The 24,350-nt window shown below is 41.9% G+C and overlaps 1 protein-coding gene and 1 long non-coding RNA gene across 2 annotated transcripts; one reads left to right on the top strand and one right to left on the bottom strand.

Annotated features, from left to right (window-relative positions):
* Window positions 1-321: 321 nt before the first annotated feature.
* PGRMC2 (progesterone receptor membrane component 2) lies at window positions 322-13,054 on the bottom strand. Its single transcript, XM_055708835.1, has 3 exons — window positions 12,663-13,054; window positions 2,298-2,453; window positions 322-1,558 (listed from the first exon to the last, which is right to left on the bottom strand). The coding sequence occupies exons 1-3, from the start codon at window positions 13,036-13,038 to the stop codon at window positions 1,461-1,463; spliced, it is 630 nt and encodes a 209-aa protein (XP_055564810.1). The 5' UTR covers window positions 13,039-13,054; the 3' UTR covers window positions 322-1,460.
* Window positions 13,055-13,548: 494 nt separating this feature from the next.
* On the top strand, window positions 13,549-21,101 carry LOC114016597 (uncharacterized). Its single transcript, XR_003561127.2, has 3 exons — window positions 13,549-13,738; window positions 14,978-15,153; window positions 19,545-21,101. It is a non-coding gene; the product is annotated as an uncharacterized LOC114016597 (long non-coding RNA).
* The last annotated feature ends 3,249 nt before the right edge of the window (window positions 21,102-24,350 follow it).

Raw genomic sequence — 24,350 nt, forward strand, 5'->3', positions numbered from 1 at the left:
TTGTCCTATCAGTGCCACAAGGCACATTCCTTTCACAGTACGTTACATGTTTCCTAAAATGCTTCTCTCCTTTATTTACATCACTTCCCCCCCCTCCCCCAAATGCCACTGGCATAGGTTTATTCTCTTAAATACGGCTTACCTGAGTAATTCTTCAAGATTCTTCAACAGCTGGGACTTGAAAGGAGAAAAGGCACCACAAGGACTGGGAACAGGATTAATAGCGGTGGATGTTTCACATCCAAGAGTTCTTCCCGTTACTTTCTATTCCATCATACTCCAGAGCTGCCTAACAGCTTCTACATAAAGTCTGACAGCACATTTGGTATTGTACATGCTTTATTAAAATGGTATTCGTATTTACAATATCTGCAGAAACAATCCCTCCCAAGTCTTGCATTCAGACAGACACGCACACATACACACGCGCGCACGCCCCTTCACTCTACACGGGGGTGAAGGCTACGCTCCCAAAAGTTAGGCAGCTTCTGGAAGAGGAGGAAGGGTGACTTTTTTTGTGTGTTTGTCATTACCTAAAAAGAAGCACGGGAGTATGCATTTGGCCATCACAATGCTAATTTAAGTATATGTAGTATTAACATATGGCAGTAACACTGAGTATTCCTCTTTTACATTCTATACACAGAATGACATCAAGGTTTTCCAGTCAACAGAACATTCGAACTTTAGTCTCAATGCTGCTTGTAGTGACTATGAAACCACAAATTTGGGGCTGTCCCTTAAAACAATTCAAGTCTATGTAAGCGAAATAAGGCACAATTAATATCTGATTTGATTTAGAGGATGGGAAAAGGGGGGAGAGGCAGGCTTCAGATCATAGTTGTTGCAGAGAAAAGTTTTACCCAATCCTTTTGAGAAAAGGACGAATTTTACCCCCATCCTAATCTACACGGACTTTCTCTTAGAGAACTGAAGTATTCTGCCAGGGCTATTAACGCCCGCAAAAAAAAAAAAAAAAAAAAAAAAAAAAAAAAAAAAGGTGGAAATTCACATTTTAACACCAGTTTCAGTAGTCTAACCTACTGATACTGATGCATATGAGTACATCTTTTTTTTTAATGCTGAAGACACATGAAACAAGATTCAAACCTTCCGCTGAGCTTGAAAGACTCACGTCTTTTGGAGAGCTTGTAATATATACTATTTGAAGGCTTCAACTTACTGATAAAAAGGAATAGCGTTTTTGACTTTAAATTCCTGGCCCCTCTTCACTAACAAAGCCTAACCAGACATCACAAATAAACTGCAACAAAAAGTTTGGCAGCACAGATAACGTCTTGTATTCAAATCTTCATTTGTGAGTATATTATTTTCCTTGTACAAAACCTGTTGAATGTTTTTCGCAGCAGATGAACTGTACCCAAAGATGCAGGACATTCTGTGATGGGGAATAAGAGGTTGCAGTTCCGAAGGCCCCTGACTTTGGTTGTTTACAAAGTTCATTCCTGTTTAGTGTGATCCTTGGTATCTTCCTCATCTGTGTATTCTGACGGTTCTTCCCCTGGTTTTAGGAGTCTACCTACGTAGTCATATTTTTCTGAAAGAGAGTTATGATTCCATTACAATCAAATACAGCTGCATTTGCTAGTTAGCCTGCACTACTGCAAATTCAATTCTTCTCCTACACACCAAGGTACTAAACCTCAATTGCTGAAATTGACGGCAACTTATCAGCAAGCTCAGCCTCAAAACAATCTTGCTGCCATCGCTGCTCACTACTTTCTCTACCGTGACTACTTTAAATTCTCCCACAGCTCATCAGGCAAGCTTTATCACACAATGCCTGAAAATGCTGCTATTAGAACTGGCACAAATTCCCTTAGCCTGTTTTGATTTCAATCAATGTGAAAAATGCCCCCCTCCCTCCAGAGGCATACTTCCATACTTTTGAGAAATTATTTCAAGACAAACTTGTTCAACCCTTTATGCCAAAACAACTCATAGTCCTAATCATAATTCCATGGCATCCAAAGCCAACAACCCGCCAGCAGGAACTCCATCAGCTAGGCTACACTGAGATCAGAGAATGAAATTCTGCACTGAAGAGCTGAGATGAGAACAGCTGTCTTGCATAAAACCGAAAGGTTCAAGAAGCTATAGTGGAATCCTCCCTATGGAAAAAAAGCCTGAATCCCCCTTATTTTCCTAAGAAAGTTACGCTGCATTATTAACTTTACCATCAACATCTCGTCAAAAGCTGCCCCAAGCCCACATCAGTCATTTTGATTAAAAGCATTTCCTTAAGGCAAAGATGTGCTGCTAATTGGGGAATTTACCTTTAAATTGCATTTCCCACTCTCTTACACTTTCCATCTGTACAGCATTTAAGTCCGATAGGTCATCATATTCATCTCTGAGTGCATCTTTATCTAGACAGAAAGTTGCTAGTCCCCTGGAGGCATCTCTGCCAGCAAATATTCCATATGGACCCTCTGAAAACAAAAAGACAAAATCGAGACCTTCAAACCTTTGTTTATAGTGACCAATCTCAGTTCTTTATACACTCTGCCAAAGCCATACATTAAACTTCAGCAGTGGTGGGAACAGCAGCAGTTTCAATGCCATAGCTGTTCAACATTCAGCAGCACTGCAATTCAGTCTTAAGCGTCACTAGGAGATAAAGTCTGCAGAGAGAAGCAGAACCAGGAAAATAGCTTTGAAGGGATATCTGGAGAAATCCCTGTCAGTTGATGTAAATTCCAAAGGGACTGGAGGCTGGAATTCAAAAGAAACACACTACTATTAAGCAAAACAGAATATATTTACAAGTCAGGCATGAATAGAAGCAAATTATATAGACATCTTAATTAGATACCTGTTGAATTTTATCAATAAATAGAAACTGGAGTGCTAATTAATAATTTCACTTCACTTACAGAACCACCACAACTTTCTACACACTACAGTGTGTCTTTTGACACATTTCTTCTGCGGAAACAACCTCATTTATTTTGGGCAGCAAATCACCCATACACCTATCCTGTACTGTTCTTGAAAACTGCACAAATCTTTATGTTAAGAACGTAAAGCAACTACTTGCTTTGTGACTGATGCAAAGCAGCACAAATATGCCAATCAAATTTTGAGCAATGACTGTAAAATATTACAAGGAGAACTGGACGATTTGCAAACCAACAACTTTCAGGACGAGGCCGGTAACTGGCTTTCCCAAATTTTTATCTAAAGAACTTCAAGAATATCGTTATCTTTGATTTTCTTGACCTAAACCCAAATACCTTAATTCAGCTCAATGAAAAAGAAAACAAAAAAAGAAACGCTTTAAAAATTTCTGCACTAACTGCAGCAGCTAAGCAACAGGGAAATGCCCAAGGCATTCTAAAGAGTGGTCACTACTTGAAGATAAATAGGCCAGAACCCTTCTCTGGCTTACCTCTCAGAAGACGACAGTGGCCATCAGCCTGAAGAAAAGGCAGCACCCATGGGCAAGAATGAACACAAGCAAGTGGCAACACACTGTCCTTCAACCCCTCTATTGCCTGCTGTAGCACCTCAGACCTCTTCTGCACCAGGACGAGCCACAGGAAATCATTCAGAGAGGCTGGTTTCCTCCCAGGCCGCTGGCTCCAGCCACCACACCTATCTGCTCTTGCCGGGCATTGACTTCATGGTTGAGACACAGGCTGAATGCAGCAGGAAGAACTCCTGAGGCAGGGAACCCGAGTACCATATGGATTAGAAGAAACTACGTCCTCACCAGAATTGCTGTCATCTCTCCACCCCAGAGTGCTTGGCATTGTAAGTTGCTTACAGTCAAACCTGAGAACAGAAGGGTGTCTTGTGTGCCAAAGACAATTCCCTTGTCTCTCTGGAAATAAACCAACCGATTTAAAAGCAAAATTTCACAAGAAGTAGACATCACAGAAAGAACTATCAACTGCAGGCTTGCACTGTGCAAATCTGGCCATAAGAGAGAACCACAATGATTAACAGCATCTCCATGCTCGTCCTTTCAGATAGCTCCAGGTATGGCATTCACAGTAACTACCTCTGGGATCAAGGACTACCTTTATGCTACTTGAAACAAAGTCAAGAGGGCTTGTGAACTCCATTCTTCCCTATCTGCATCCTGAATTAGATGTTTATTTGAAAAACGGGATTCAGAGACTGAAATCAATCCTATACTCAAATATTTAATCTCTGCATTTTGCATGCTCGGTCAGTTCCATAAAACAGGGCAAGAGGTAGCAATGGCTGTCTTTTGCAACATAACATAGAGCCTCTTCAAACAAAGATTCTTGCTTCATTCCAAAATAGCTATCATTCAAAGGATCTAGGTTTTGATGTTCTGAAGGAAGAACACAGGAGCTGTAAACAGCTCTTACAAAGACCACACACAATCAGTAAATCCTTAACAGCAATTATAAGCCGCTACTCTACCTGCCATCGACAGTATTTTGTCCCCATTTTCTTTCTCTGAAGTGTTTAAAACAAGTATTTCCATAAACCCTACTAGCTATTTGCAGAACGCATTTTCAAAATTCTGGCTAACCAGAGTCAGAGAAGCACACTGTTCCCCTTTCCCTTCTACCCTGCATTTCGTGGTTTATGGAGTTTTACAGCACCTGCTGAGATGCCACCTCCTGGTCTACCAGCTTGATTCCAATTATTTCTATTAAAAAGAGAATTACATTATATTTATCAGTATCAAGCCCTGAACATCCCTGTATCTCAACAACATATACAGTGGAAAGCATGAATGCTTCCAGAATGTATCAGTTTGCATTAAGATTAATGGATGCAAAATTTCTGCAAATATATTGTAATGTCAGATGCTATTATACCAATAATTTTTTTTTCTTTTCTAAAATTGAATTTAAATGTTAGCATTCCATCATGTTTGCTACAGAAGCATTAAGGAGTCAAAAAGAAACAATCAAGCCCAGCCCAAGCACTCAACAGAACGCTAACTAGTAAAACCCAGCCTTTGGACTTGGTAGACAGCATCTCAAATTCCAGCTCTGCAAATGTAACTTAGAAACACGCCTCATTCTTTAATACTTTACTAAAAGACAAATACTGAATTACGATTCTTTAAAAAAAAAGTCACAAGCCTGGCTTCACCTTAGCTGCAGTGTGGCTAAAGCAAAAGTTCAAATATCTCAGCACGAGCAATCTACTTCAAGATTTAAAGCTTCCATTCAGATACTTTTACACAGAGATTAAGCACAGTACTTTATATTAATACAGAATATACAGGTCTGGGGTCTTGCTATAAGCCCTAGTCTAATATTTGTTTTCATATAAATACCAGTGCAACAGTCTTAAAAAGGTATTTTGCCTATCAGATTTTGCTGTGCTTGCAGAAGCATCCAGGAAGGTGCCAGCATAGAGAACCCTGCAGAAAAAATACCCTTGAAGAGTATGATTTGGAGGTAGAGACATTAGTGCAAACCCAGACATAACTCCCACAGAGTTCTTTCATGACCAGATGCAATTTACTCTGCAAGCCCTACCCATAGTCCTTCTTTTCTTTCCTTTTGTCTGCCTACCTATTTAGACTGGCTCCTGCTCTAAATAATTGATTGTACCACGACAGGATATACACACTGAAGAGATGGCAAAAGGAGATGCTATTAGCATAGGTATGTGTACCAAACTGATTTTTCAAGACCCCCATCACAAAATTTTAGTGGTTTTCTTTTGCTGTACCCCCAAATTAGCTATTTCATAGTCAAATATTTCTTTAAAAACTTCTCCTCCCACTCTTACTTGCCATCTCGAAACAACAAAAGGAAAGTCAGGGGAAGTGTCAAAACCCATTAAAACACGCCTGCTACATGTTGCTTGGCTACAGGCCTTACACGAAAGAAAACTTTGTTCCTTGGAGAATGTTTTTCTTCCCATCATTGCTTTCACATATAAAAACACTTTGTTTCAGAGCCTCTGAATATTTTTGCGCTGAGGCCAAACAGTTATCAAGACTACGTATTTGCCTACCTATCTCCACATCTATACCACTACGTTTATACCCTGCCTTCCCAGCCCCCCCAGATAAAGTCCTCACGTACCTTACAACTCTATCTTGCATAAAGTATGCCCTTCTCTGAGCTAGAACACATGCAAAACGTTGCTACCCATCACCTGCAGATCCTCACTTTCTTTCAGAATCCAGTTAAAAATCTGGCTGCCTCGAAGAATCTGACATCTTGTTCCAGCCTGACATTCATCTCTGTTCACAAATGAACTGGGTAGTTTGAGAACTGGCAAAATCCACGTCTTCTCTGCCAGTGAAAAGACCTTTCCAATTCCTGCACTCAGGATTTCTGCATCCCCTAGCCCTGTTTTGATTATTAAATGAAGATGTAATTTCTCTTTGCAGACACCCTAAACCAACAGCAGGCAAGGAAAAATACATTTAATGTTAAAGCACTGTATTTAAAAATTTGAGATAAGAGGCTGTCCAAGCTGAGTTTTTATTTGGAAGCACTGCTTCTAGTCACTTGCTCCAAACAGGCTAAACTGGATCTCGGAACAGCATGTTTCAGTTTTCAGCTGGTTTGGCCAATAGTTTCCCCCAGCAAAACCTATGCTGGCGTTCAGCTTTCGAGTAGGTATTCCTGTTTTACTGAAACAGCTGTCTGACCACTTCAGTTCCATACTCGCTTTGCAGAACATCCCAGACTACTGCTCCAAGACTTGTCACAAAGGTGAACAGTGTATACTGAACTTTGGATTGCTCCAACTGTCAGCACAGGGACTGCAGCTGCCTGTGGACTTTACATCTAATGAAGCGATTTGCAATCTCAGAACTGTATTGTCTCACAAGGCCCATACAAGTTCCCTGAAGAAGCCACGCAGGGTAACAAGGTTCAGTTTTAAACCAGCTTTGGTTTCTTCAAATGGTCAAAAGGCACTTGCAAGCAATCACCAAATATGCAAAGCATACCAGATGTTCTTTGCATCTGTGGGCTCCATGCAGCCGCTGGAAATAAAACCCCGTTTTGTCTGAAGCTTAGAAATTCGGGGACAACATTTCTTGATTAAGAATGAAGACAAACTTCTCTTTTAATGTAAGTTAGAGGAACAAAGAGAGACAGAACACAAAATTATTGGCAGCTGCACTACCCTACCACTTTGTCTACCTTTTCCACTCCAAATGAAGCAAAATCTCCACTGACTGTTTAAAACTTTCTACCTGAATCCTGACACCTGTCTGTTCAGTGTTGCATCTTTTATGAGGGAATGAAAAAGCTACAAATTGGACAAAGCCGTTCTGAGATGCAGCTTGAAAGCAGAAGCTTTCTAATAACATTTATCACTGGGAATTCAAGGTGACATAATTTTAACTTTACTGCTCCAGATTTACATGAAAGGAAAGATGTGGGTCAATTTTAAGTTACAACTTGCATGGAAAGTAAGCGTTCTTAGGAAAGTGATCTACAAAGCCTACATACTAAGATGGGAAGTGCTTAGAAAGAAAGGTCTAAACCTGGCTTCTCAGGCACAAGACCAGAGGGCCTCGCTCTCTCTTTTGCTTGCTTCCTTTTTAACTCGGTGAAAAAAAGTGCAAGAATTAATGACCCAATTTCAACTACAGGGGCAGACAACGAGCGCTTCCAGGAGAGCCTGTAGTTCAGTAGTCAGGAGATTGCTAGAACACAGCTCCACACTTGAGGAAGACATGGATCCCACATCTTGCTTTAGTGAGAAATGCTCTGGACACAAGTTTATTTCATAATTAAGGCAAGCAATGCAGGCCAGGTTTTTTGACTAAATGAAATGAAACTACACTGCTGTGCATGCACTGGATATAACATCTATACGTCACTAACAACGATGCTACTATCACATCCTAACATATCTTGCTCTGAGCATACATGCTTGATCAGGTCCCTCAAATCTCAGGTGACTGGAACCTGAATAGTTTAAATTGGAACTAAGGGTTTACACGGACCTTTTATCAAACACACAGCTGTTGAAGTTTTAAAGAATATAATCAGGTTATTAAAAAAGGAAAAAAGAAAAAAAGACAAAGAGCGAGCTGACAGACACACAAAGCAGAAGCAGAGGAGGAGATAGTGATGCATCTTCCTGCACAAACCCACTTGACTCGCCCCTGCTCTCCGTGAACATGGACTGAGGGCTTAGAACAACCCCTTCCTTCATCCTGAAGGCCAAGGCACTATTCTCTTTAATCAGAAGTATGGAAACAACCTCTCGCCAATCTGCACGTATACACCTTTTCAGAGCCGCTACTTCTGGTAGGAGCTTAGCTTCTTTATCCAGAAATGCTGTTTCTCTGAAAAGCGGAGTTCTGGGGTGAGAGACAGCACCATTACACAGACACCAAAGAGCTGACAAACATCAAAACACAGACAAGGCACACACCTTACAGAAAGTACTTGTTTCCCACCAGTCTTATCCTCTGTATTATCTGTAAACCCTTGGCCTGTTGTGTTCTTAAGATAAGGCCACCCTTAACAGAATTCTCCAGATACAACATATATGATGCCCCTCCTGCAACATTCCACTCTAACCATACCCTCATAAAGGATGTACTGAAAAACATCGGTGCCGTCTTTTAAACAGAGACGCAACGAAGTTTACAGCACTCTGTTCCAAAGGAAGTGCAATAGCATCAGATTATTTTTACAGAACTGATGGCAAAAAATGACAGCTGTTTTATTAGAGAATTTTCTGAAGTATTTAACATCAGAACTCAACAGTTCTTAACTGGATTTGCAACATCAAATAAAGGTAATTTTCCCCTCATGAAAAATGAACTATGATGGAAATTTTTGTGGAAGGAACTACCACCTAATCTATTCCTCTCTGCAAACTGGAAAGGAGAAATCTTCACGACACGCTGAAAGACAAGAGTGGGATGAGAAATGAGTTGACAGTGACAACGTATTGCAGCAAAGGAAAGTCAGGAAATTGATTTTTTAAAAATCATTAAACATTAAGAACCAAGAAGTGATGTGGAACATTTGTATACACTGGACTGCATATAATCTTGCTTTGTCATGCTCAAAGCCACAAATATTTCATAACTGCACAAAGTATTTGATAAGTTAATTACAACCTGTTTACAGCATTATCTTGGCATGCCAATTTAAATGCTAAATATTAGGATTTGCTAACATTGCTTTAACTCTTGCTATGTCCTTCTATTGGCCGTTACCAGGAATCTTGATACAAACAAACATGACATTAAAGGTTGTGATAAATGAAACAGTAAAAACTATCTCTCATTCAACCCAGTACACGTTAAAGGTATTAATCATCGAAGTGATGAGATGTGATTACAGATGGGGAAATCGCCCCAAAACAGCTGCTTTGAAATTCTGGTTATATGGTATTTTTAATAGTGAGCCACTAATTGTTTACTATTTCTTTTACAGTTTGTGTGTGATAAAGGAAAAGGTAATTAATTAAAGGTAATAACCAAGCAAAGCATTCTAGGACACTTACTCATTTGGGCACAAAGATGATATTTAATACAACTAAAGGTGAAGTCTCGAAACAAAGGGTATACTTGCAGAACACAGGACTATCCCAGTAAGCTGCATTTTGGAAAAGAACTTGGCAAGTAAGGTTTTAAATTAAGAGTTCAAAGAGGGACAGATAGTAAAAGATGTGATATAACCTTTTCTTGCTCTTAGCTAAAATGCATCAGACATAACCAAAGACTGATAGGATACCAATGAGATAAACTGGAAAGCTTAAAGAAGACAGCAAGAGAAAAACCAAAAAATGTGGAAAACATTTTGATTAAATATTCTAGAAATTGATGTTTGCAGTCATGACTGTTTGAAAGGATGACCTCAACAGTCTATCAATTTTTAAAAATATCTTAACTGTATGTGTTTAAAGGGCTCTCCAATGAAACAGACCAAAGCATAACAGGATTCAGTGGATGGAAACTTACAACACAGGAGAGCGTCTAATAAAATCAGAAGCTTACTGTGAATTTTAATGGCATCTCAACTGCTGGACAAAAATCTGGACTAGATGGCAATTCTGTGCATTTTTAGCCTTCTGCTGTAAGTAGAGAAATAAGGAACAACTCTGCATCCAAACTACACTGAAGGAAAAAAACCAACCCACCTTTATTTTAAGACATCGGAAGACATTCTGAGGCAGCCACATTATTCAACGTTAACCCAGCAGTCAAGACATACTTAAGATTTGATAGTGAGCCCTCAGCCAATGCTTTTTGCTGCCTTAAAAGCTGAAGCAGTATTTCGCATCAGTACCTCAACAAAGTACAAAAGGCTCACTGTCCTAACCTGCAATATCAGCAAAGCCAGTGCCCTCAACTGTTTCTTCTGTTAAACAAAATTTAGCCACGGCTTTGTTGGTATGCTCTGCGCTTCTCTTGCTATACTCCAGCTATGAGGCATAGTTACCTAAAAAACCACTGTGAACAACTGGCTACTCTGACTGAAGTCTTTCTGAAAAGGTCTCAATCAGCTGTAGAAGACTTTTCCACCTAAGTCTTCTCAGATCTTTTAAGGCCTGCACACCACCTACGAGCCTTTTTTTCTCTTCAGCCACAATACAGTCACAAGAAAACATTCCCTGACATGCATCTCTACAGGGAAACCCCATCAGCACGATTCTAAAATCAACACCTTCGGCAGAAAACACACAGCTGATAATGCACAGGCTAAGCATCACTATCCTCATGTGTGTGGCCCAAGTAACAGAGATATGACAGACAAAGATGATGTCAGTATGTTATAAAAAGGTAATCTTTCACTACAGGGAGGGACGGCAGGTGGGGGGAAGCCTTTGTCCCTCTTCACAAAAAGCTGGAAGCACTGCTTTAGGGAAACCAGCTGCTGCCAGTTATCAAAAAAAACAGACTGAGGTCCCAGAACATAAAGCTTTGGCTTCCTCACAAAAATAGACCTCCAGAGGATGACGATGTGAATCAGTGATGACATCTACAATGGAGGGTCTAAAATTTAGTTTATATTTGATACACAAAAGAGCTAAAGTGACTGTTTAGATTATGGCTTAGTATTATTTCACAGAGTAATTTATGAAGCAATCTGTCAACTTACTGGTGTTTTAAGTTTCACGTAGCATATGCATTACCTGCACTTTATATCAGCACTTATGTCTCAGCTTAAAAACCCCTAAAAAGTGAGAGACAAAAGAACTAGCCTGATTCAGTATCATGAAAGATGGAGCCCACCAGACTGCAATTTCTCAGCTTTACCACTCAATAAACAAAATAAGGCATGGCAAAGGTAGCTTAGATTCTATTGTTGTTTTCCAGTACCCAGTCAGAAAAGCAATTTGATTCATTTATGCCAGTTTTGATTTCTGCAACTAGCAGCAGAGCTGGAATCACAAACCTGGAGGGTAACAGGAGTTACAAAATACTAGCGCAGTTCTACTGCACAACTGTTTGTCACTTCCCTGGTAAGAACCAAAGACTTCTAACATGTCAGTTCTGTATTTTTTTTTTTTTTTAATCTAAGATTACTTAAAAATAATAACTTAACTTCAACTATTTTCAAGGGGGGGAAGTATCCTCTCTCTCCTCCATCCCTTGCACAAAGACACTTGCCATACCTACTATGAAAACTCCTGCATAATTTGATTAGATCATATTTTCCAAACCACCATTGTTTAAGGAAGAAAATTATCAGCAGTCATCACCCTCATTTCCTTTGCCATCAGATGTGAACACAGTGCTCACCAGTAAGTTTACCCGCCTCATTATTAAGAACACTGTTTATTACAAGAGATTACGCTGCAGTTTCACATCTACAATGTGAATAGCTAAACATTGCTTTTAAAGCGTACTTTTCCGAACCTCTGAAGATTCGCTGAACCTTTGGTGCATTTCTGCTACAAAGAACTGTGCTGTCTATTGTTTTAAGAGAGCGGGTTGATTTCTGCACTCTCCTCGATGGTGGCAACACAGCAGTCCCCGAGCTCTCCCTGTCTGCCTCTATTCTGATTAAAATTCATATTCAATATGGCATTTGCACCTAAGTAAGTAACCAGCTTGTTTTTCTCTTTCCTGAACCGTAAGAGCTAGAACGAAGGAAGCATTGCTCAGCTGCACTTGGGAAACCTACTAGAAAAGACAGAAGGGAAAAAAAAAAAGAAAGAAGCATTATCGACATGGCACATCCATATCTAAGCAACTGGATACACGGATGCGCGGGGGACGCCTGAAGGGAGCCCAGCGCCGTCACGCATCACCTGTTCGCAAGCCCCCCCAGGCCGCAGGCCGGCCGGCCCAGCAGGGGCTGTGCACCGCAGCCACCGGGGCCAGGTCGCGGTTTGCGCGGCCGATTCCCACCGGACACCCCCCAGGTAGCCCCTATCTGTCAGCCGAGCGGGCGGCGAGCGCGGGGGGCTGGCCGCCCGAGATAAACCCCGGGGCCCGCCTAAGGCCGCCGCGCCGAGCCGCAAGCCAGGCCTCCCCGAAGCCCACCGGCCCGCAGGGCGGCGGGGGGAGGCCCGGGCGCCGGCAGCACGGAGCCCCCGGCTGCATAGCACGCCCGCCGCAGCAGCTCCCCCGGCGCCGCCCCCGCCTCCCGCCGGCGCCGCCCGAAAGGCAGCGGGCAGCTGAGGGGGGGCGCGGGGCCCCCGCCCGGCGCGGCGGCGGCCGCCGAGGGACGCCCCCCCGCCCCGCGGCCCCGGCGTCTCACCGGGCCCGTAGAACTTGCTGCCTTTGGTCACGTCGAAGACTTTGCCGTTGACAGCCAGGAGGATGCGGGGGTTGCGGGCCCCGTCGAACTCGCGCAGCTGCTCCAGGGAGAAATCCCGCCGCTTCATCCGCGGCAGAGCGGCGGCCTGGCTCTGCCGAGCCGCGCCCCCCGGCCCGCTCCGCGTCCCCCAGCGCAGGTACAGCCGGTAGGCCGCCAGCAGCGCCAGCGCCAGGAGCCCCACGTTCAGCAGCATCTCGCCGCCCACGGCCGCCGCCACCGCCGCCGCGCCGGCCGGCGGCTCCCCTGCGCCCCCGCCCCCTAGGCCGCCGTCGCTGCTCCCCTCAGTCCTTAGCCTCCCATCCCCATCGTCCGCCATCACTACCAGGCCAGCGCCCGCCCGCCCGCCCGCCCGCCTAACGGCCCCGCCCCCCCAACGGCCCCGCCCCGCCCCCGGAGAGACGCGAGGCGGCCGCCGCGCCCCCGCCCGCCGCTCCCCATTGGTGCCCGGGCTGGGCGGCACCGCCCCCGGCAGGCTCGCGCCCCGCGGGCGAATTGGGTGCGGACACGCCCCGCCAGCCCAACGGCCCCTCCGCTCGCGAGAACCGCCGCCGCCGCCAGTGCGCCTGCGCGCCCCCTCACACACACGCGCCCCCTCCCCCCCCCCGCCCCGCGGCCAGGTGGCGTTGGCGGGAACGTGAGGGGGAGAAGGCGGCGGGGTGAGGGGGCGTGGCTTCGCCTCAGGGGAGCGGGCGGGCCCCGCCGCCTGCTATAGCAGCAGCAGCAGGGCGCGGGAGGGGGCCGTGCGCCGGGGGCGGCGGGCTGGCGCGTTAGACCCGCGGGCCGGGCCGGGCCGGGCCGCGCCGCGGAGGGGAAGAGGTCGAAGGCCGGCGGTGCTGGCCGCCGGGGTGCAGCCACGTCGTGCGGCGCCCTTTCGGCGGGTGCTGAGATAAGCGACGCGTCTGCTCCGAGGTGGTTTTGCTGCCCGCCTGAGTGAACGCAGGCGTGCCACTGAGGTGACACTGCAGCCCGGCTTGAAGGTAGCTCAAGGGAGTGCTTGGTGCACTTCAGTGCTTAGGGTAAATACAGCCTTCCGTTTTTTGCCGTCAGAAAGCGGGATGGTTGCTAACAGTAGGCTTGTCCACTAGAATTACTCCTTGTGCATGTGGCAGTGGCAGTGCATTAGGTGGCTTTACTATGTATCTTGTTGTACAACTCATGCCTGGCAGTGAGTTTGCTCAGTTACCTGAGGAGAAACACTAACAAGACTTTCTTATTTTCAAGGAGAGAGTGGGTACGTGTAGGTCACCTCAGTAGGATGACACTTACCTGCAGAGAAAACAAAGACCTGGGCAGAATTTAGCCCTTCTGTTCCTCTCATCTTGGGAATGTGTTCCCAAGCAAAACTGACTGTCGCATCAGGTGATGCTGAAGAGCCACTCTACAGACGTGTAACGGCCTAGGGAGTGCAGGCTGGGCCCAGCCACTCTCCCTGCAGCCAGAGTGTGAGTCAGGGAGTACTTTGGACTTGAGAAACGTGGTTATTCCACGTAACTCTGTGGTGCTGAAGCATCCCTGCGTAGTAACATCAGCCTTAAGAATAATACATTATGTAAATTCAGTCACAAAAGTTGAAAACCTCAGTTGTTTGCACAAAGGCTGGTAGATGGTGCAAGAGACTCAACCCAGTGGAAAATAACATTAATGATACTTAGCATTTACATAAAGCTCTGTGTTTTCAACACACTGTGTATGGGTTAGGTATTTAATCTTCTGGCCTCTGAGCCAGTTCAGTAATGACTACCTCTGTGAGGAAACAGGATGAAGTTCTTGCCAGTTAAAGACCTGCAATTAAAATACTACTACTATTTCTCTTAACCCAGCAGGCTCTATTTAATATATGTATAAGTAAACACTATTAAAAAATTCCTTTTATCTTAACAAGTTACAGCTTGATTGTGTTGACAACAGTTTTTATCACAGAATTGTATGTTTGGATTGTCACAGGGCACAGCTCTGCTCTGTTGCAGGTCAGAAAAAGACAGGAGTTGCACTCTTAACTCTGGGTTTCCTTCCCTCGTGAGTTTAATTTAGATTTTCCACAACATCTTACTATGCTCTCTTAACTTCCTTTGTATTGTAAATATGAGTTCGGAAAACAGAAACAAGTAGTAAAAGGTGCAAAGTACTTTTACCCATGTTTCTATCAAGATCTTACCTTTAAATTCATACAGACTGACTAAATAAATCTAGACATTTATTTGAAAGCAGGTGGTTTTCCACTGCATTAACGTGGTGTTCTGCTATATTCTGGAAAGAATGCTTTCAGGAATCGGTGTGGCTACCACAAGCGTTTCTAGCCTTCTGTCCTGCTCTGGATGCTTTCTTAAGAGATTGTATTGCCACCTGGGCTTGGCTGGGATACCTCTATTTACTTCTGTGAGCCTTGGCTTGGATCTAGTGCAGCAAAACGGTGGCAATTTTTGATCCCCAGGTAAGAACTGGAAACCAAGCGGAGTCCCAGAAACCTGTCCCAAAGAAATGGAATTGTTTGAAAGACTGACTTGAGAAGAATTTGAATACTAGGAAATAGACAAATACATTAGAAATAGTATAATACAAATACTAAATATGCTAAGTATACTTGGATTAGAACATTTCCAAACCTAGGAGATAGAAACGACTGAAAACATGTAGGTTCTGAACTGGAGAAACATTGGCTGGTTGCCCCCTTGTTAACATACTCCTCAGACAAGTCCAGATACAAAGTGCCAAGGAAGTTAAGGTCCCAGTGCAGCTGCAGGCACCTTTGATGCCAGAACATCATCATTAGATGACAGAGGCACTCATGATCTGCTACCTCAAATACAACAAGCAAATGTCTTCCTGTCCTGGCGCAGACTAGTTTCAACTTCAGTCAAATTTTGTTACCCTGCTGTTAGATTTACCTGCCAGAGAAACACCAGAAAAAAACAGTTTCTCCACCATGACTGTTACCAGTGTTTCTTCTTCACCTGTCCTTGGTTTGCCAAGGCAAAAAGTCTGTCCCTGTAAAGCATAAACATTATGTTCTATAAAGCTATGATGACTAGTAAAGGGTCCTGAAAAGTATTTTAGCATTACTATGTTTCTTCTGCTGTTCTTTATGTGCGTTTTTTGTTGGTTCTTTTGGTGTGAACGAATCTTATTTTGAACTAATTGACAGCCAGCTGTCATAGATCCTGACCCATGATTGGGGAGCCTAACTATTGCTAAGGTGGCAGTGGAGTAATTACAGCAGTATGATTAGTGAAAGGAAAATTGAGCATCCTGGGTTACCTGTGAAAAAAACTGTCAGAATTTTCCAGATTCTGGAATTAATGCACAGCTATTTTATTCATACAGATTTGATACGAGGAGCAAAGTAGTGATAGTTGTGTATCACTGTTTCCCTTGAAGAGCTTAGTGAATCCTGAAAAAATATATATGGAGTATTACCGAGTTTCTAATTACATATGTTATAGCTTCTGTTGTTGTTAATTATTTAATTTTATAGGGTTTTTTTAACCTAACAGAATTTGAAGAATACCTAGAAAATGAATTATCACTATATTTTAATGCAATCTCATCTATTGTTACTTGCGTATCCTCTAATTCTTGAAGGTTGATAGGCATTAATGTTCATAGCAGTCTCTGAAATATCTGACATGATTTGTTCTAGCAAAAAGGAAAAAACCAGCAGTAGTATCTTGTAAAGCTATTTGCTCACTGGTGTTAGATGTTCAACGTCTCTCCACATCAGTATATATTTTCTTCTTCAGGGTAGTCTTCTGTATTATAATGTGTCAGATATACTATGGCTAACTATTGTACCTTTGTCCTAAGAATTTCGCAGATAGATCAGTTGCCACCTACTTTACTCCACATACAAAATAATTGTCTAACATTTATTACTTTTTTTTTAGAGAGAAGTAGGCAGGATGCTTCTAGGGGACTTTTCCATTAGGAGGTGAATGCCTCAACTCAGAGTTACATTCTTCACTTTTCTCTTTTCAAACACTGCTCATTACAGTCTCTGGAGAGGAGACCGAACTCAGTGAAAAACACAATGAGAGCAAAGTTTCACAAACAGAAGTTGAACTCTGATACAAGCTATTATCGTGGCTGAAGTTTATTTTCCATTGATTTTGAAGCTGAAGAAACATCTGTTATCACATAAAGACAGGCTACATTCAGGACGGATTGGGAGGCAAACTGCATGCGGAGGAATGTAGGAATGTCTCAGTAAATTTGGAATTATAGAACAATCAGTCAGCTCCATGGATGTTGGATATTTTTAAAGCCAGCTTAATATACAGGATGCACCGATGATTTAGTTTTAAGCTGATAAAGCTTGGAAGTGCTTACTGTTGAGGTCAATGCAATGCTTGATGTCTTATTTCAAAACAGTATCTGCTTACATTTCTTAAGACATCTTTATTTCATACTTATTTGAAGTGCTACATGTAGACCTACCTAAAAGTTTTTAGTATTATGTCACAGGGTCTTTTAATGAAGGGATGCGGAATGCATACGTTATGCAGAATTTCTTTTTCAAAATTTGAAAATACAGTGTGAATAGCCACAAAGTGAAATTTACATTAATCCATTTGCTTCTTTTGGCTAAGACAGAGTTAATATTCTTCACAGTCGCTGTTATGGGGCTCAGTTTTTCATTGATAAGAGAGTCAACTGTTATTTCTTAGTCTTTGTAAATGGTGTGATATGTGAAGTGCTTGGTCATAATATCGCAGCAATAATAAGGGTAGCAAGGAGACTGGGGATAAGACCTGTCTAGAGGGTTGGGAAGTAGACTGTGCACTGGTACGCTGCGGTTCATGAGCGCAGGTATGGGTATTCTTGCCTTAGCGCTGCTAATGTATGGCATTGTAGATAATGAAATAGTGTATGTAAAATGTAGAATTAAAGTCAGAAAATAATTTGAACTCCTTAATGCAACTGCTAATAATTTTAGTACTTCTGTACATCCAACTCAGTTCTTGACCATACAGGTATGACCTTTTGCACACTGGGCAGAGTTGTACTGTGTGTATTTTACTACAGCACTGGCAAACCAAGCGCTTAGGTAACCAGATTATGTTTGTCTGTGCAGTGATATAGTTAAATCCCATGAAGTCCATAAGAGTTTTTCCAGTGGCTTTAATTTCACAAATTTAATAATATTGGTAACCTTGTCTTGGTTTTAAAAGGAGCTGGCTTGGTTGGTTGGTTTGTCTGTTTGTTTCCCCCATAGGAAATACCACTAACATAGACACTTTTCGTGTAGTTTTCATCTAATACTGATTTAGCCGAATTTCAGTTGTTTGTTGGTTGGGGTTTTTTTCCCAGTTTAACTTTATCTTGGGATTATCTTTATAAGATGCCGCTGTGTTTACATGTACATTTTGTTCTGTAGCATGATACCACTTACATTGATATGAATTCCTATGGTAATTTCCTTGGGTCACTGCAATCACCGTCTTCTAGGTTGTCCACAAGTGTCTGTCTACCTCAGGTGCTGTTCTCTCTCTTTAAGTGTTAGTGTTGATACAGTGAGTTAAAGTTAACAAACAGAAGCAGGCCACTACTAGCATTCCTCCTGTTCTGCGTTCTTGTATGTCTTCGTCCTGCTTACCTGCCTTTCCATCGCAGTTCCATGAAGCTTTTGAGGCACTTTATATTCTATTCAGTCTTAAAACACTGTTCCAGGCTACTCTTGACAGCTAATGAACCCGTGTTTTGACAAGCCAGTGATTCGTAGTAGCTGACCATAGGAACAGACCTGTGTTTGCTAAGCGGTGATGGGAAACAGACTGCATACCTCAGTTTTGGGTTTGTTTCAGAAATGGTCGCTAGCTGTCCTAGGAGATTTTAGCAATGAATTCACAGATGTCCCCATAGGATCGAAGTGAATGAACCGATGTTTCAAGCTAATAGGCATTTTTTTTTAGCTGTATCTGTTACCCTGTTGGTTTTCCTAGAGAGATTGGCTTCTGTTAAGGGCAAAAACCATTTAAGCAGCTTATGCAGAAGCCTGCCTTCCATCCCAAAGTCCACATTATTATTGAGGGGGGGAAATGATGAATACACAACCAAGTGTAAATGTGTCATAGTAGTGACCTAATGATTTTAAATAGGCGTACATGACCGTTCATACAATTAGATGCCTTTCATTCAAACATGATGGGAAACTAAGATAGTTAAGTCATTACTTAGGCTACTGATAATAGACCTCTTCATTGGACAAAACATATCAGGGTTCAAATCCACCAAAAGGCAGTCTGTCTTCGTAAGTCTTTTTTAAAATTTATTTATTTTTTATTTTAGCGAGGGGCTGTGAAAATTATGCACACATACAGCTCCTGTTCTTTGGCAGGCATTCATAGTGAGGAGTAAATTGCTGAAGTCTTCTGTGGAAAAGTCCATGTTTTCAGTTTTTGCCCTTGCTTTTTCTGTTTTTATGAGGAAGGGGAGGAAGTTGTAGGATACAGCCTGATTATACTTATCAGTAGCAGCAATTACATCAGCAGCTCATTGGTAGCCTTTGCCATTTTCTAATAAATAATACTTACAAACTTATGCATCCAGAACTGTGGTCAATTTGTTTAGTTAATAAGGTGAATTTTGCTGGGTCAGTTCTGCTATTAACACTCACATTCACTGATATGTGGTATTGTCACCAGGGTCTACAAAATCTTTTTATTGGCTGAAGAAATTCCTCTACTGGAACAGCATACCTTCTCCTTGCTTACAAAGACAGCATGGCCATTGTATTAAAATTTAACTGGGGCCTGTATCATAAAGAAGCTAGGTAACATTTTTCTTTTGAATTTCTGATTAATGAATTGTCTTTCTTTAATTTTGCAGGTACTCTTGAGTACAGAAGGGCCATTTAGCGGACTGAGCAAGGCATTGCTACAGATGGCAAACAAGGGCATCTCATTCCCAATGACATTGCTGTGGAGATGTAAAAGGAACACCAAATTCTAAGATTTGCTGCAGGTACAACAGGAATAAGGAATAAGAAACTCTGACAACTTAGTGGCATGAAAAAAAAATGAAGAAAGAAGGCACTTGTTAGAAGGGTAATGAGTAGTTTCAGCATCTAAAGTTTATGTGCAGATACAGATTTTATAAAGACTAATGACGAGGTCCCTGAGCAATACCACATAAAAATTATAACAGTCCATTTATAGACTTAATTTTCACAGATTTCACTTTAGCTTTAGTTTGCACTTGGCTTGCCAAAGTGTACTAGGTAGTTAAAAAACATGTTTTGTTAGCTGACAGAAGGTTTGATCACATTGATCTTAAACATTTCCTTTTATATGTTTCTAATATTAATAAAGTTGTTTGTTTATTTAGACATTGGTTGTCCACTTAGTCATAAAAAAATGGCCATTATGTTGGAATGTTTTAAAGAAGAATAAAGCAGCCAATCTGTAAGATCAGATACAACAGCACCCCATGCTCACAGAAGAGTACGCACCAAGGTTTATGTTCAATTTGACATGTAATTAAAAAAGCAATCAACACTTATCCCATGCAATCCATACAATTAATCTGGCACTATGTAACTATACAAATATATAGTCATCTAGCCTGAAGCTTGTTAAAAATTAAGCACTGCAGGCCTCTATAAAGCCCTATAACATATGTGCATGGCATGTTCCAGAGCATTTTTCTAGCCAAAAACCCACCATATAGCTTAGCAATGAATTGCTCCCTAAAACAGCCTCATCTGCATACATATCGTCTTTCTAATTTTAGTCTTCCTGATTTCCTGTGAAAGTTATGGGTGCTTCCCAGAAGCACAAGTCAGCTCAAAACAACTCATAGCAAAAGTTTACAGGATCCAGACCTTGACAGAACCCTCACTTTCAGCTTCTCAAGTAAAGGTACAAAATGAAGTGTGCCACAAACTTACTTAAACCATTTGTAGTGTGTGTAAAAGGAAGTGTTGTCTTGCCTTACAAATGCATGTTGTACTTCAGCAGTGGCTAAGAACATACTGATTTTTATGTACAATTCCCACATTGTCTGGGACTTACTTCTAAAATAGTGTCAGGAGAAGGTAAATGAGGTTTACCTAAGTATGTTAGCAACTTCTAACCCTTTACAAGCGATGGCACTGGTGCTGAGTGAGGTTCAGTTTGCCAAGCATCTCGTCAGAGTCTCTACTCTTTAAGTTAGGGTTTTGCCATAGGTGTGGCCAAATTCCTCAAGACATTCAGAGCTGGAGTTAGATTTCCTCTGGTTAATGCAAGCATTAAAACTTTTGGGAGGACAAATTGTGGGCCCAGCCTTTTACCTGCGGGAGTACTCCATATGCTAGGTTATGAATTCAAGCCTTATGTAAGAAGAGACAGCCATATCCTTTTGGGACTAATCAAGATCCTGTGATGAGAGGAATGTAATTATTTTGTATGTAATAAATACATTAAATATTTAAGGACAACTGGAAAGCAGAAGAATGTAGTATTTTGTGTTATGATTATGTTTTCTTGACCATACACATCAGTCTGAAATTATATGAAGCTAGATGCAGAGTTTCTAATTCATGTAAAAATGCAGCAGTAAACCTGTTAGGCAGGCAGGTTTAATTGTTATTGATGTGCTCTAGAACAGGTGAACTCAATCCTTTATATTTATACAAGGAACATTTTCATGGAGGGTAATATTAACTAGTTCTCTTATTCCAATTCATTTTTTTTATTTATATATGATAAGGATACGCACCTTTATTCTCCTCAATTCATTGAATACTGCCAGAAAAAGAGAAAGGACCAAAAAACCCAAAATGCTGTGCAAGCAAAACACTCTAGTGCCTGTGTTTTACTTCCCTCCCCTTGGAAGAGACATATAAAGACCACTGAACATATGGTAGATGATGGTAACATCACTCAGTCAGGGGTCAGATGCAGCTATGTGGAGATGACAGAGCTGCTCAGTCAGATGGTTGCTACTGTATCATATGAGCAGAATCGTGCCTGTCAAGCTAGCCTGTGCTACCAAGGAGAGGGAGATTGAGTGGGAAGGGACTGAAGTCTTTTAAAACTTGCCCTCCTATCAAATGCATGCTTTCCTCAATACATTTCTGGCAAATTTTTAGATACTGTAGCAACAAGTGAGTTACACTAGAATACCTTGCAAGTCTTTCATTATTAAACCCTTTCGAAAGTAAGTGTATAATACTAACAAATCAAAATAGGAGCACTCGACTTGTGTTTTGCACTCACCTAGCAGGGGTGTGTATGACTAAATAAAACACAAGGCACTGGAAAAGCAGGCTTAGTGTGTATGTATCCATATTTTATCTCTTTGCACCCCTGTCTCTTCCTTTTAATTTGAATAATGACCAGGACTAGGCTGAAACTGAATGAGAAATCCATATTCCAAAGAAGCAATACAATATTATAATTTAAACATCAGTTTGTTAGGATTGGGAGCTGCAGGGGCATTACAAAGAGCCTAGAGAGAGTCAGAAGGGAGAGAGGTTGTCTTCAACCTGAGTAAGGATTTGGGAACTTCCCTGTTAAAATCTATGTTCAATGCAGTCTTGCCAGGAGTACTCTTAAGAGACTAAACTTTTCCTCCAGTGGTAACAACAACCATGTACTTCTAGTAATTTGTGCTGAATAGGGATTCAACTACACAGACAGCACAAAACACAAAAAATACCTACGTAAGTATATCTCCAGTGGAGCAGATATACTGCCAGTCCGATATCTTTTTTACAGAGGGGTGTTACAGCCTCTTTTGCCTTGAGTAAGTTAATTTCTGTTTAGACCGTAAAGGTACAAAATAATGCATGCCAGTGTTATGAACGAGACATTCATACTTTCTGAATGTCAGGTTTGTCCCTGTTTGGAGAACCATTATACTACAGTAGACTCACTCCACGTAAGTAATTGTCAAACAAACCTGTATTCTTTATTTGTGCCCATAATAATGTAATTAAAAACCTATATGCAGAAAAAATGATGCAATATAAGGTTGTAGTTCTGCATTAAGTAATATAAAATCTGTGCATGCCGGATTTCCTGGCAGTAAAAATTTGATCTGTATTGGCGTGAGCACACAACTGCATTTTTATCAAATCAGCCAGAGCATGTGTTACAGTGTTTATTTAGATTTTATGCCAGCTTTCTGCCAGTAGAGCAGGGTAAATCATGCCTGATCCAGCATAAAGTTAGAGTGGTACAAACAGACAATATCTCATCTGATAGGAACTCTCCTGGGACAAAATTATTTCTTCAAGCTATTTACTGTCTCGCAGAATGATAGCCTACTACCCTAATATGCTGTAAACCCTACACAGTCCTTAGACAAATCTTTTTCAAGTCAGAGCATGTCTATATCTGATTAGCTGTAAATAGACTGACAATCTTTTCCTCAGAGGGGAAGAAGGGGAAAGTCACAAATTCAAATTATATTTTACACCTTAGGCAAATACAGAAATGTTTCAGAATATGATTTGTAAAGAAATCTCAGGTGTACTCATGTATAAATGTAAATAATGAGATGAGAAAAAATGAGTCGTAATGATAATTAGGAACGTAATTCTTGCAATTATAGGTTTGGGCCCATATTATGAAAGAAAAAGGATCTGATTTTGTGCTTCCTTCCCTATTTTTTCTTTTAAATATGCAGCTGCTGTGTTGTATTATGGATCCTTGGCATATCATTCTGAGGATGAATTGTCATGACACTAGTTACTGGAGGTAAAGATAGTAAACAAGAATGTTACGGTATGACCAGATGATTTTTGAGATTTCCTAAATTGAAGAGTCGAATTCGTCAGTAGGTGTATACAGCTTTTACTGATTTTGAGATAAAATTTTTTGAGGTTATTTAAGATTTTTCGGGGATTTTGATAATTCTTGTTTAAATGCCATTAGAATTTATGCATTTACTTTTGTCACTGCAGTATTGCCTGTCTTTGGCCAGGGTTTGTAACTGACTGCAATTCAACATGCAGTGACAGTACTGCTTAACATTGTTCAGGCAACCCTGGCTACTCATTTCTGTACCTGCACTGCAGCCTTTACTAGGTGTGGTGGGCTGACCCTGGCTGGACACCAGGTGCCCACCGAAGTTGCCCTGTCACTGCCCTCCTCAGCTGGGCAGAGGGGAGGAAATAGAACAAAAGGCTTGTGGGTCGAGGTAAGGGCAGGGAGAGATCATTCAGCAATTACTGTCACAGGAAAACCAGCCTCCACTTGGGGAAAATTAGTTTAATTTATTACCATTCACATCAGAGAAGGGTAATGAGAACTAAAAATCAGCAGTTAAAAACACCTTCCCCCCACCCCGCCCTTCTTCCCAGGCTCAGCTTCACGCCTGATTTCTCTACTTGGTCTCTCAAGCAGCGCAGGAGAACAAGGAATGGGGGTTGCAGTCAGTTTATCACACATCGACTCTGCTGCTCCTTTCTCCTCACACTCTTCTGCTCCAGTGTGGGGTCTCTCCCACGGGAGACAGTTCTCCAGGAACTTCTCCAACATGAGTCCTTCTCATGGGCTGCAGTCTTCATGAACTGTTCCCGTGTGGGTCCCTCCCACAGGGTGCCGTCCTTCAGGAACAGGCTGCTCCAACATGGGTCCCCTCTGGGGTCATGATTCCTGCCAGCAAACCTGCTTCAGCGCAGGCTTCCCCATGGATCACAGCCTT

Source organism: Falco cherrug, chromosome 1, assembly GCF_023634085.1.
Source record: "Falco cherrug isolate bFalChe1 chromosome 1, bFalChe1.pri, whole genome shotgun sequence".
Taxonomy (NCBI): Eukaryota; Metazoa; Chordata; class Aves; order Falconiformes; family Falconidae; genus Falco; species Falco cherrug.

What these genes read in the sequence shown, in the direction of transcription:
- PGRMC2 (XM_055708835.1), bottom strand. Translation starts at nt 13,038, where the DNA reads ATGGCGGACGATGGGGATGGGAGGCTAAGGACTGAGGGGAGCAGCGAC. An exon ending in CAGCAAGTTCTACGGGCCCG is followed by an intron (nt 2,454 to 12,662) that starts GTGAGACGCCGG and finishes TTTTGTTTTCAG; the next exon opens with AGGGTCCATATGGAATATTT. An exon ending in GTGGGAAATGCAATTTAAAG is followed by an intron (nt 1,559 to 2,297) that starts GTAAATTCCCCA and finishes ACTCTCTTTCAG; the next exon opens with AAAAATATGACTACGTAGGT.